Source organism: Chiroxiphia lanceolata, chromosome 6 (assembly GCF_009829145.1).
Source record: "Chiroxiphia lanceolata isolate bChiLan1 chromosome 6, bChiLan1.pri, whole genome shotgun sequence".
In the NCBI taxonomy this organism is placed as follows: domain Eukaryota; kingdom Metazoa; phylum Chordata; class Aves; order Passeriformes; family Pipridae; genus Chiroxiphia; species Chiroxiphia lanceolata.
The window spans coordinates 54,058,289-54,072,149 of record NC_045642.1 but is presented as its reverse complement, the minus strand read 5'-3'; the positions used below and the strand labels follow the sequence as shown (position 1 = coordinate 54,072,149).

General features: G+C 40.9%; 2 protein-coding genes across 3 annotated transcripts in view; both read right to left on the bottom strand.

Annotated features, from left to right (window-relative positions):
• Positions 1-5,385, bottom strand: part of DYNC1H1 (dynein cytoplasmic 1 heavy chain 1) — a 45,006-nt gene extending 39,621 nt beyond the window's left edge. Inside the window, exons 1-5 of the mRNA XM_032689729.1 lie at positions 5,100-5,385; positions 2,390-2,477; positions 1,614-1,787; positions 1,111-1,366; positions 11-197 (exon numbers count right to left, since the gene is read on the bottom strand). Of these exons, the coding sequence (XP_032545620.1) occupies positions 11-197; positions 1,111-1,366; positions 1,614-1,787; positions 2,390-2,477; positions 5,100-5,370 (976 nt within the window). The 5' untranslated portion in view covers positions 5,371-5,385. The remainder of the gene's footprint in view (positions 1-10; positions 198-1,110; positions 1,367-1,613; positions 1,788-2,389; positions 2,478-5,099) is intronic.
• A 4,934-nt stretch (positions 5,386-10,319) lies between these two features.
• Positions 10,320-13,861, bottom strand: part of PPP2R5C (protein phosphatase 2 regulatory subunit B'gamma) — a 79,182-nt gene continuing 75,640 nt past the window's right edge. For both annotated transcript variants that reach the window (XM_032690455.1, XM_032690456.1), the window contains one exon: positions 10,320-13,265. In XM_032690455.1, the coding sequence (XP_032546346.1) occupies positions 13,134-13,265 (132 nt within the window). In that variant the 3' untranslated portion in view covers positions 10,320-13,133. The remainder of the gene's footprint in view (positions 13,266-13,861) is intronic.

Sequence of the window (13,861 nt, the reverse complement as noted above, 5' to 3'; positions counted from 1 at the left end):
GGTATTTTACCTGTGTCTGTGTCGAAGCTGACAGTTGCATGAAAACGTTTGCCATGTTTTAGAATATCGAGAGTCAGAAGAACTTCTGGGCTTTCACGTTTTTCCTGAATGCGGTACAGAGCCCGTTCCAAATTTAACCAGAAGCTTATCTCCTGTAATGCAGTGCCTGATGCAGGATCTCGATCTAATTTGGTCACCTTCAAAGTAATAGAAAGAGAAGGGAGGGAGAAAAGCATTTAATTTATATGCTTCAACTGTTAAAACTTGCTGTTACTAAATATAATTGAAACATGTAATATCTGCTAGGTTTTAATAATCCAACCTCAGATAGTTTTGGCACTCATTCTGTGAAAAGTGTAGGAACTGCATGTAACACATGAGGAAGTTTAATTCCAGAGGTCCTGAAGGTGAGTTTTAGGACCCTCATGTAGTATTTTCAGCATGGCTTAAAAACGTCACCTGCCTGCTTTCCTGATCAGTGTCTGTATTCTGGTTAATGACAGATGAGCCAGGCAGGATAACAGATGTTTTATGTTCTCAAGTAAGAAAAAGCAACACTGTTCCAAGAGCAACATGTGTTTACAGAGGGAAAAAGTCCAGAGTAGTACATGAGATGCTACTTTTGAGTAACAGTAGTTCTCTTGAAGAGTAACGGGCAGGAGTATGAGATTACAAGATAGGGCTGGAGCAACTGTTGTGATGCAGTTGTGGATGCACCAGAGGAAATAAAAAAACAAACCAACAAGACCTGTTTCTCTCAAGCTGCTGAAAAGGTTTTAAGAATAGTTACAAAATTCACAAGATTATTGCCAGTTACTTAAGTCTACTACAATATGTATAAAACAGTCATGTCTCAGCTATTTGTAGAACAATTCAGACTAGACTCCAAATTTAAATGAAGTTTAGCCTAATTCTAGACTAGATTTAGCCTAATTTAGAATAGCCTCTCTGCTGACTCAGAAAACTGGTCTAGTCTCAGATCTTCAGAGTATCCTGCATGAAGCAACACTTTACCAGTTAAACTGTGAAGAAGATACACCGTACTACATAGGTTAGTACTTAGTTGTTTTTCTGGGTTCTTTTGGTTTGTTTTGGTTTTGTTTTTCTTACCTTTTGTATTTCCCTAATCCAGCGGTTGACTCCAGACTGTAACTGATTGAGGAACAACGGATCCTCAGCTTTCTCACCAAAGTCTGTAACCTTGGGTTTTTCTCCACGTTCATAACACTGCTTGGCAACATTAGTAATGGTTGCATGAATTGGCAGACTGATCTCTGGAATTTCAATATTCTGCTGCAAATGCAAGAGGCCCATTTCAAGCTCTGCAATCTTTTTCTCAACCGAAGGAGCCATCTTATCTCCGTCCCTGAAAAAGCACAGATATTACTGTATAAGAAGCCAAAACAAAAACCATACACAACACATTCAGGTCATCATCTGAACTGCTTTCCAAGAGTCAGCAACAGCATCATGTGCAAGTGTGTGCTTAAACAATTTAATATGACTCATCTTGAGGAGTTACTGTTGTTTTGGTTTGTTTTGGGGTTTTTTTTTTGCATTAAACACTTACTTCAATTCATCAGCACAGAAATGCAGTATTTATACTGAATTACCTGTCTGCTTTGCCAGATTCTCGGATATAGGACTTGAAAAAGGGAGCAACAGCATTGCTAATGAAAGAGTGTAGTGTTTCATACGGAGAGTCTTCACTGAGAGTGAGCACTCTGAGCTGGGAAGACACTGGTTTGTCGGCATCGATCACTGGTGTACGTTTAATGAATGCCAGGCTGCAGAACAGAGACCAGAGTTAATAACCAATCATTTGGAACTTAAGCGACAGTTATAACAGCTTTAATCTGACTGCAAGTTTAGCAGTCAAATGCTAATCTGTATCATCATACTTCATAATTTTTCTTCTATGAGAGTCGAATACAAGTCTTTCAAACAAATACATCTTTATACTTCAGCAATCTGCCAAACTGAACTGCCAATAAGGACTCTGAAGCAAGGGTACACTGAAGAGGCACTCATTTTACAGAGCTTCAGAGCCCAGCATACATCAAGATAAGTGACAAATATTTAAGAGTCAGACATAATTGAATATTATTGAACCCAAGTTATATGTTACATTTGTATGTATGCCAAACAAATAAAACTTTGCTCTTTAACTGCAGAGTTAGAAGTCCTAAGTCTGTTCCTTTCAGCCTCATGACACACCCTTATTTTATGAGAGCCTCCACTCTGAAAAGCTATTGCCCCACTTGAATAAAAATACTGCCTGAAAGCACTAGGTAAATTGGAGGTAAATTTGTAGGTAAAGTAGGTAAATCTGCTTGTGCAGGTTTTGCATTCATAGGGTAGAAATGTTAAATCTATTTTACTAATTCACCTGTTTGACTTTATTCCATAATGAATGTCAGTGCTGATACTGTAGGAAATGAACTCTTTTTCCTCTTCTCCTTCATCTCCCACATCCTCTGCAAAAAAACATACTGTGTAAGATATGCTTCATTTCTAACACATCTGCCACCCACTCTCAACCATCTTCTGCTATTATCAGGCTATTTTCTGACCTTTAATTTCCACACCAACTTACTTAACTAAACTAGGTCAAATGTAGCTTTGCAATATCTCTCAGATTCAGAATGGGTTCATTGTTTTTTAACGAAATCCATTAACTTTTTTAGGTTGCTATTAAAAAACAATAAAACATTACAAGTGAATTATAACTTGTATTCTGAGAGAGAAATCTGCATTACAGAATGTGCATTTACTTGTAGAGATATGCTGCCAGGATAATTACATTTCAGCAAGAACATTAAACAGCTGCTTTTTTCTTTCAAAGGTGGCTTTGTATTTTTAGACTTTTCCTTTGAAAATGATTTGGAAATTAAGTCTCTGAACAAAAAAACCACCTCTTGACAGAACAAAAGGCCAAGCTATGGGGAGTACTCAGGCATTACCAAAACCAATGCATCACAGATGATGTAATTGCTGGGGATGCAGGCAGTCGTGCTGCAATGCAGTGATTTTGGTGCAGAAGGTTACTGCCTGTTGGGGGACACTCTGGACACATTGCAGTAGACTCTCATCCTGATTTCATTCATACCCTCTTAACAGATACAGCCTCAGGGTGTCACAGTTGTGATCCCGAGGACCAGAAGCCTGGTCAAAGAACAACACTGCACCAGACACCACAGGAACCTGTATGAAAGCTGTTGGCAGGCTGGGTAGCTGGTGATACCAGAGAGCATTTTTCATTACTCAGAAACATGGCTTCTGTTTCATTGTAATCATTAATTTATGTCATGCTATGTAGTCCACAGACAAGCTTCAGTAATAACATTGCTTTTAACAGTGTCAGTGAAAAGATTTCCATATGCTGGTGGAGGTTCCAGATTTGTTAAGTCTGAAGACTGGCTGCCAATCAGAAAATCCACTCTGCCCAAATAACTGCTATTAAACCAGAAGACACAGATAGAAATGCCTTCTGTGTATTGTAAATTAGTATTTGGCTTCTGAAACACATAATGAGTGTCTCAATTTCTTTTTAACCACACACACACACATATATATATATATATATATAACAATATATATGCCACAACCATGGAGCTAACTGATCACCACTATCTTTTATTTATCCTTCCAACCTGAACTAAGGATAACTGACTTCATGAGCCAGGCACGGGACAAATGCAGACATCACCTGCATAGCCAATTAATATTCAATGGACTTTCTTTAAATCTTATTGAATACTGTATCATGAATTCATAAAGACAGTTGTTCTTTTGTTCTCTTCTAGAAAATTAACCCTGCTGAAAACGAAGTCTCAAACTTTGGAAGGGGAAGTAGAAGGATAATCAGTGGAAACAGGTATAAGATAAACAAAGACAGGGTATTTTTAAGCAACATCTTAAGCTTATAGTGAATAGACAGCAAACAGAAGAACCTCATTTATGCTTCCCTCAGTGAGCAGCAACTGCAGAGTATACATGCACTATGTTAAACTGTGGCTGTAGACATGTTAAATAATGCAGTATGAAGTATGACTATATTAAGATTTGATATATATCTACAGGAATGGAACCATCAGCACGCTAGGAGTAGAGATCCAGAAGCTTAATATTAAAATTTGCAAGGTCACGCTGGCAGGCAGGTATACATTTACAGACTGCAGGGGCTTGTTTAATAGTAAGAGCCTGCATTACTGATGAAGCCTAGTCGTGTTTTGTCATTGTTCATTAGGCTGCATTCTGTGACAGTAAGAGCCTATTTAGCAACAGATTTGTTGACAATTTTCGAAATAAATGGTAACAGCAGCATGTAAATAACAAAGACATTCGAGTCAGAGTCTCAGCTTAGCTGCAGTATTTATTTAATGCAGCACTTGATGTGGTTCCGAGCACAAGCAGCACAGCCACCGAGCTGTGGTAACTAAACAAAGGCACTGCAAGGTCCACATCTGCGTCTGTCAGTTTCGGGGTCTCGCTAGTTAACCATGACAAGACGTTTTTTACAAGCCTATTCAGGTATAGGGTATTTATATTCCTTTTATCCGAGGTTTTGGCGCTTTAGTTCGTGTCAGCGCGGCTGCCTGCCTCGCCCAGCAGGAGGCCGCTTCCCCAGCAGCCTGCGGCACCCACAGCCGACTGACGAAGCACCTTCGGTGCCTCCCCAAGCAGGGGCGGACGCAGCCGCAGCACGCCCAGATCTGCGCCCACAGCCCCGCCGAGCATCCTCCGGGTCCCAGGAACAAAGGCGGCGGCGGAGGCCGGGCTGGGCGGCGGCAGCAGCGGGGACCCGCCCGCCGCCCGGGCTCTGCTGCCGCCGCCCTCTTCGGACCCCGATCCCGCGCCATGCCCGCTCTCTTCCAACCCCGACCCCGATCTCGCGCCGTGCCCGCTCTTTCCCTCTCCCTCTCCCTCTCCCTTTCCCTTTCCCTCTCCCTCTCCCTCTCCCGCGCGGTGCCTGGCCGGGCCGTGCTGAGGTGGAGCGGCCCCGCGGCGGCCGGCGCGCCCCTCCCACCCGCGGCAGGGCGGCGGCTCCGGGCGGCCGCGGCCATTTTGCCACGGCGGCGGCCCCGCTGCCGCCTCACCTTTGAGCGTGGAGCGCTCCACCAGCACCGTGTGGACCTGCGGGTCGGAGAGGAACTTGCGCATATGCTCCAGGGCGCCCTTCTCCTCCAGCGCTGCCTCCAGCGCCGCCGGCGCCTCGCCGCCGTCTTCCAGCAGCAGCGGCACCAACTTGCGCAGGTGCTTCTGCAGCACCGACACGTCGGCCACGTTCTGCACCGCCGAGCCCGACACCTCCATGCCGCCTTCCTCGCCGCCGGGGCCGCCGCCCCCGCCGCCGCCGGAGTCGGACATGCCGAGGCAGAGGACACGGGCCGGCGCCGCGCTCCGCCCGCTCCGCCCGCCCCGCCGCGCCCCGCCGCGCCCCGGCTGAGCCCGCCCGCCGCGCTGCGAGCCCCGCCCGGCCGCGCCGCGGGGGAGCCTGGGACGGGCGGCCCGCCCAGCCCCGCCCGCCTCCCTCAGCCTCCGAGCGGCTCCCCCGCCTCCCCGCTGCTTCCCGCCGGCTCCTCCCGCCTCCCCGCGGCCTCGCTATTCTATTTATAGAATGACCGAATGGTTTGGGTTGGAAGGGACCTTAAAGATCATCCGGTTCCATCCCCCTTGCCGTGGGCAGGGACACCTTCCGCCTAGACCAGATTGCTCAAAGCCCAACCTGGCCTTGAACGCTGCCAGGGATGGCGCATCCACAGCTTCTCTGGGCAACCTATTCCAGTGCCTCACTACCCTCACAGCAAAAAGCTTCCTCCTCATATCTCATTTAAACCTACTCTCTTTTGGTTTGAATGCATCCCCCCTTTGTCCTGTCACTACATGCGCTTGTGAAAAGTCCCCCTCCATCTTTCTTGTAGGCTCCCTTCATGTACTGGAGGGTTCCCTTCAGGAAATCCTTCCGCAAGGATTTTATCCAAGTGATTTATTCTGGAAGGAGAGGGCGAGATCTGAGCGGGAAGGGGAAAATCCTCACCCCTCTCTCCCCCCCCATCCAGGCCTCAGCGCCCCTGCAGCACCGCCCGGGCAAGACGCGTTCTGCTGCTGCTGCTGCCGCCGCCCCAGGACCTGGAAGACAAAGCAGTTCCGAGGCTCATTTGTCCAAATGAAAAATGTTTATTTCACGTGGAAAATTAACCCAGAAGCCTTAACAGATGGCACAAGTGACATTTTCCCACGAAGACAGCAGCAGGCCAACTGCAAGGCTTCTTCAGTGAAGAGCCAACCCCCGACTCTTGTACCTCGGGGGCTTTATATACCCAGCCCAGCCAGCCCTGCAATTATCCTTTAATGAATCCAGCACCCAAACCATTAATCCCAGTCTTTTGTGAGACTGTTTCCCAAACACAAAGGACACACAGGGAGCAAAAGTACATCACTGAAAAAGGGGTCTTTAATTAAAAAGTAAATCTAATTTTTAAAAATTCTTAAAGGTCTTTTACAGCTGCCGCATCCCAGTGTCTTTGACTGATCAAGGTATTAGATGAGTTTAGCTCACTGCTACTGAGATGGATGATCCCATTTCTCTGCGCCCAAAAAAGTACCCTCCTCTCCTGGTCCTGGCTGGCATTTGAATGTGTCTTGGAGAGGGGGCTGTGAAGTCCCAAAGCAATTCCACTGACTCCCTAAAAGTACACTAGGGATGGTGGGTGACCCACAGACTGAAACTCCAGTTTTTGCTCATATGTAGGTGGAAAATGGAATGTTGCCCCCAAAAGAGAAGCAAAAACTGCCTCTGAACCCCACATGCATTTCCTCAGATAGATAAACAGGGAAATGCAGAGACCCTCAGGCCCAGGATCTGTTCAGATGTACTGCACAAGAAGGAAGCTGGGGCGAAATATCCTGCCTGGCAAAGAAAGTCCTTAGATGTAAGCCACTATACAAGTGCAACTTAGCAAAAGTGTCTAGGTCCAGCTACAATACTGAAATCCTGAAAGCTCAGCCACATGCCCTGGCTCCTCCATTTCTTCTAAGGGAAAAAGCATGCCATGCTCAAGTAGGCTCCTAAAGGGTTTATGAGTCCAGTTGAACCTTGACAAAACACTGACTTTATTAAGCAATAGAAACACCAAACCTTCTTGGTTGGGGGAAAAAAAAAAAAAAAAGATCTGTTCAGCAAGTAAGTTTCAACCACAAGCACCAAAAGAGGTGATTGGTTTTTGATGAATCAAAACCATTTCAACACCTTCCCCCTCCACTAGAAAGGTAGAATTTATTTTTGATGAAGAAAAATAGCTGTAGGTACTGATCTGAATATTCTATTTACAGAATAGTTACTGAGACAGCATTTAATAAAACACTTGCCTATTGCCCTTTTCCAAAGTCTAGTTTGCTCACACCTGATCATTCTTCTGTATGTAGGTTGTTTTAGGATTGCTTTTTACATGAAAAAAATAGCAAACTTTTCTAAGCTGAATGAATTCCAAAGCTATCCCATATCTGGTGGCGTCTGATTACTTTCCAATGGGGGGAGAATAAGCTGCTTCTTACATCCACATAGTAAGTGCCAGCACAGGCCAAGCATCCAAAAACGCAGGCTTAATTAACATTGTGGCCTCCAGGATGTTCATTAAAAGGGTGTTGATAATATTCTTGAGCAACTTTGATGCATCTTAAGTGTAACTTTGCATCTCCTTGGAGGTGAGCTCAAGAGATGGTTCCAAGTATTGGCATGCTTGTCCTTCTACAGGAATCATCATCTGCTGCACCAAAACCTGACAGAATATTTGTAGCTTACAAAGTAAGATACAATATTTCATTACTGTTGCCAGGAAAAAAAATACAAATAAAGAAAGTTAGGAAGTAAGAAGCAAGCAGGACAGGAATAGGAAATCACAATTCAAGCAAATATTTATATATATTGCTGTCAAATCGCAGAGAAAGTAAGGTCAAAAAAACCCCCAGCAGTAGATTTTAAAAACAGAAATGCACCATGTCTGACAAGACTTTATGGCATAAAGAACAAGTCTAGAATTCTGATATCTAAATGTTAGGCTACTTGCAGCTAAAAGCTGGTGTAGGTAAGACACTTTGTATTCCTTTAATCACTTCATCCTTATCTACTGTGCCAAAGGGAATGGGAGAAAGATACCAACTAAGTAAAGGGAAACTGAAGCAGAGACAAGACAAACTAGCTTTTTGCACAAGTTCTCTTGTGCAGTTAAAGCCTATGGAGAGAAAAGGTTTTAGCTTGCTCAATCAGGGTGAAAATAGTTTGCCTTGATCTTCCACTAGTTAATTACAAATGTCCTTTTCTTGGATACACAAAGGGCCTGGCCCTTCTCAAAGGTATGAGAAGCCACTGAAATCAGTCATGCCAACAGCAAGACTGACAGTATGACACATATGCCCTACAATTTAACTAAAGATATGTATTTCAGAGAATGAGAATGAGAACTACAACTTGTCAAGGCAGACAAGATTTCCTCCTGGCAAATGCCATGCAACATATGTAGAAACAGAACCTTTTTCACACTTCATAAAAGAAACAACTTAAGGGGATAAAAAAGTTTCTTTCCCTATCCCTAATGATAATTTAGTAGTATTTGAGACCAAAAACAAAGCAAAAAAACCAAACAAATAACCATCAGAGCAAATCACTTGCTTTCCCATCTCTAATCCTCTTGCATCCTTAATTCTACAGCCAGGGTACCAGAAAAATTACTATGGCAAACCCTTCATGCTAGCACGGGCCCTTTCAGTGTGGTTTTCACAAAAATATCTAAAATAGCTCAAAGCAATTAAGTGAATGCCCTTCTCCCCTTTGTAGTTAAACAGTGGAAGCCCTCTCCCCTTACCACCACAGCTTATGAACCCTGCACGTTGTGTGTGTGCAGCCCTCCCTGGTGTGGGAGAGAGTGCAGTTCCCTCGTGCCTGGGCCCAGGGAAAGCCAGCTACAGTCGTGCTGCTCTTCAATTACGAGGAGAAGGGATAATCCATTACCTTCTTTAGCTCCACAGTAAATCCTCCCTTGGGAATTTCTTCATACAAAAATGTTTAACTACATCAAAGCTTTATTTCATAAGGTAAAGACAGCTCGAGCCAAGTCTCCTCATAGAAAAGAAACTAATCCAGGGAGACAGTGATATGGTAATTAGAATGGCATTTCTTAATTAGCTATACACAGTCAGAGTCTCCACACTCACTGCACACAGCAAGGACAAGATCAGAGGGGTAGAAATGCTCCACTTTCAGTTGGGTGGCCTATAATGGGTTCCAGAACATTGGGGTAACCTGGAATCACAGTGATCTCCTGTAAGTACGTTTGGGAGGTACATAAAGCAAATCTAACAAACCTCTAAATACAAGCAATGGGTGCTACACCAGCACCTTCCTTTCCAATTCTACAAAGCCAAACCATGAAAGCAATGCCAAAAAAGGTTGTTGGTCAAAGCCCCCAGGCTTAATTCCCTTAGAGAGAAAGGATTAAAGGTCACTTCCTGAACATGCTTGCAACTCAGTAAGGTATTTATATGGGAAAAATGTCATCATTGTCAGTATTTTAAAAATATTGCATTTTGAGAGATATTTGACCCTAATTTCCTAAAGTGAATGACTGGATTCTCAGTTGTTTCAATATCTAGTTTTTCATTCAAGATGTGATGTGTTTACTACTGAGCTCAAGCAGAAAGCCATTTCTTTCAGTATGCAAAGACCTAATTTATAACTCAAATCTTACATTTATAACTCAAGTCAGTAGTCAGCTGTTGATCCCAGGTTCACCCCCCGCCCCCAACTTCCCCTCCAACCCTCCCCTCATTGAACATCAGCTTTATGTGAGTTACTTCCTTAGTTCTTTTGAAGACTTTTATGGATTGCAGAGGGAAGACAACTCCTACTGCAGACCTAAGTTTTTCCCTACATCTTTGCCACTTGACCACCTATCACCCACCACAATATAATCCTCAATTTTTTGGCTGCTTTGCTTGACACCTGTCAATATAGAAGCGTTACAGGGGAAAATATGGTGGTATGAAAGGTGCATTTTCTATAATTGTAGATTGGAGTTTTAGCAAATTCCTTTTAGTACTGATTGGTGCTCTACAATTGAAGTCTGTTTTTTCTACTGAATATCCATTATTCCTGAGGTTTTTTTTTCCCTTTTTCTTTTTTTGGTAATGGCTTTTCCATATTTCTTTTGCTTTTGTGAAATTATGAAATTATTTTCATCTGTACAGCTGACCGTGCAAGCAATGATAATCTGAACACACCCCAAACCCCCTGTGTTAAATTTAGTTTCATGATGAGCAAGTAAAATTCACATGTTCTTTATTTGTCCATATAATACACCCTTTTTTTTTTTTTTAAGTTTTAAAATTAGATAAAAGCATATTAAATGGCAGGTGTATGAAGTTCTTCAGAAACAATGCCAGAACAAAAAATCGAATTACAAAATGTTAAAAAATATGTAGGTACATTTGAACTTAACATTCCACTAATGCATAATGTTACAGATATTGTCTAATGAAAAATAATTGTGCCACTTACCTATTTTTGCTGTTTCTAGGAACTTTTTATTCTGTACATAGGACGATTCTGTACAAAATATGAAGTCTACATTTTTATTACTTATTACCATAAAACAAGGTACAATGTATGTACAATATTAAAATGAAGCCATACTAAAGCCACACTAAAAAGACACTTGTAATATTACTTTTGACATTCCTGATGTACAGGTGTAATTTTGGAAAATGGGGGGAAGGTGTCAGACAGAACTTTATGAAGAACAACAGTCACCAAAATTCTACGTCAATTTTTCTTTTTATTTTGGATGTATTAGTTTTAGAATTGTTTAGTACAGGATTATAAGAAGTATATAAATATTGATAAGAAACATGCTAAACAATTAGTGGTGATAGATTTTGGAATATTGCCTAAGCAAATGTTTAGTGGCCCAAAACTTCAAATATGTCTTTATAGAGACCTTCAAGCCCTAAAAAATACCACAATACTTCCCTTTTTGGTGAGTGTTTATCTTCAATAAAGAACAAAAATAAAATCTAGACAGTGAAAGATGTCCCTATACGTTGAGCATCACACAATCAATCAAACATTGATATACAGCTTTTTTTATACCCCCCTTGGGTAACATAGGAATAATTCCTTTCAGCGACCTCTTGCACAAACATACTGAACACCCAAAATCAAAGGTAACTGATAATCTACCAGCTAAAGATGGAAGTTCAAACAATGGTATATCAAAATACGTAGACGTTGCTTTACACAATTAAAAAAGCACCCTTTTTCCCTCAAAAGGAGAAGGCATCTTTAAACTGCTTTCATATAGTTTATCCTAATGGTAAAGCATATTCTTTTCAAGTTTTACAGGAAATGTTTTCAGACACAGTGGACATTCCACTTAAAAGATTGGGTTGGTCTTGTAATTTAGTTGTTGTAAGCCAATATTTATCACTCACAATTTTCTTCCAATAGACAACGTAACAAATATTGGAAATTGAATGTTAAATGCAACCAACAAACAGCAGGCACTACATCTGCACAAGGTTACTATGAATGTCTGCTTTGAGCAATTCTTTTTTATGGATGCAGGAGATGTTATACTTCCTTAAAAAGTAGAACAAAACTGTTTTTAAAGAAGCCACGTTTTTTATCTCTTTATGCATCAAGACATTAAACATTAAGTTATATCATGTTACTGCCAGAGACAAAAGAAACTAATCACCCATTCAGAATAGCAGAACACATTTCAAACAGCTTTTAAGCAGGATAAGTAAGTCAAAATACTGGCCACCCTGAGAGAAATCAAATATTGAAGACAAAGCACTATATTTTTAAAGAGATTTTCCTCCCGTGCTTTACCATCTACAACAAAAAGCTCATTACATGCAAGTAATCTTGTGGAATATATAGCAGCATTTGAAGATCATCAGCAACTCAGATGCATTTTCAGTTCACTTGTGAGGTGTAATTGCAGCACATGTGCTCTTTACAACAACAACAAAAAATATTTTCACGGTAAAATTATGGTCACTATCTCCTCAGCTCTTAGACTCATTTAGAAAGAAGCAGAATGGAATTCAAGAGTCTGTTCTCCTTTTTTTTTTTTTTTAAAATAATAAGCTTATGATCTTGTGTTACCTGAGAGGTTATGTTCACCTTTCAGATAAAAACTGATGCAACTGAAATCACACATAATATCTGCCACAGAATATTGAACTCCTAGAGCCCAAGAAAAATGCTGAGTATTAAAAGCTCAGATAAGGGAGAAAACAGCGAAAGAGTTATTTTATTGACTTGAAAAAACTTAAAATGAAATTTCATATTCAGTCTATTCCCAGTCATAGTAAACAAATTTTCATTTTAGGAAAAAAAATCTTCTACCAGTTCATACCTGGAATACTGGTGCCATATTATACACTAAAGACTGGAAGATATGGCTTTAAATCTACATAAAGTATTAGGATGTGGTATATATAGATATATATATATCTTTATCCTAAGTAAAAGAGAAATGAATTTACAGAATTCTTAGAAAGGAATGATGACTGAGGATTGTCATGAATGTTACCAGTTTGTAAGCCATGTTTTATACTACGAAAGAATAATTGTGTATTTTCAAAACTGCTGGTATATTACAGGACAGCAATAATGTGGAAACAACTGTAAAGGTGAGAAATCCTAGAAAAAGTTTAATACTTATATTTGAAATAAGTTTACTTTTGAAAAACACATTTATCATTAGTACCAACTATTGGTCATTCACTTATTTAGACGGAAAGAGTTTATAGAATGTTTTTCTCAAATACGACTACAAAAACTGCAGGTTATCAGCCAGTTGGTACTATGACAACACCTCCAGGAAATTGTGTCCACTTGATTATAGTCAACCCAATATTCTGCAAATGGAACTGGGTAATTTACCATTGTTTGAACTACTAATCTTGAGCTGCATACTCTATTAAAGTTATTGCCTACAGAACTGGGTTGAAGAAAGCTTTGACTTTGTGTAACTGATTGGTATGGCACAAAAAAGTAAGTTCTACTGTAGAACTGAGTCCAGAAAAAAAACTTTTCCTCCAAAATAATATTTCACTGTAATAGTTTAATGCCCATCATGTGATATTAATTCATCAGCTCTGCAATGTGATTCCAAGGCTTTCATGGTATAGATATCCTGAGGCAGTTCTGACTTGCGTCGCACAAGAGGACGATCTTTTTTCTGATCTTTCTGTGCCTGAAATGAAAATAGAACAAAGTTGGCCAAACTTATTAATTACTAAACAATTACTTAAGAATATTTATTGCACATAAGTATGTTGACTTATGGGAAAAGAAACAAAAAACATATGGGAAGAAGTTTATACTTTCTTCTCTTTACCCTACCAGCTATGCAGTTTCAAGTATTAAAACCACTTTTTTGCTCAGAGGAAAAATTAGAAACAACTTAGAAATTCTAAGCTATTAACAATCACAACATTACTACCACTTTACCAATTTTACCAATGCTCTTCAAAACCACAGTATTCCTATCAAGGTATCTTTAAACTATGTAATGGTGCCTTTATGTAGTTCCCATGTCTCTCTCACCTACCCTAATCTGCCTGTTTATTCATGTTCTTCTATAAAGAAGTCCTTACAAAAAACCTGACTGGCTTTTACTTAGCCATTGATTTACTAGCATTTTCAAAAAGTTAGTAAGTCACAGTGGTCAAATTTCATTGTGGCAAACAGTATTCACTAAAAATGCTCACATAGTCTGGTACAGAAAAAAATTCCTGATCTACTTTCCCAGTCAGTCCATCACCTCTTCAGCAAGGAAATTCTGCCACA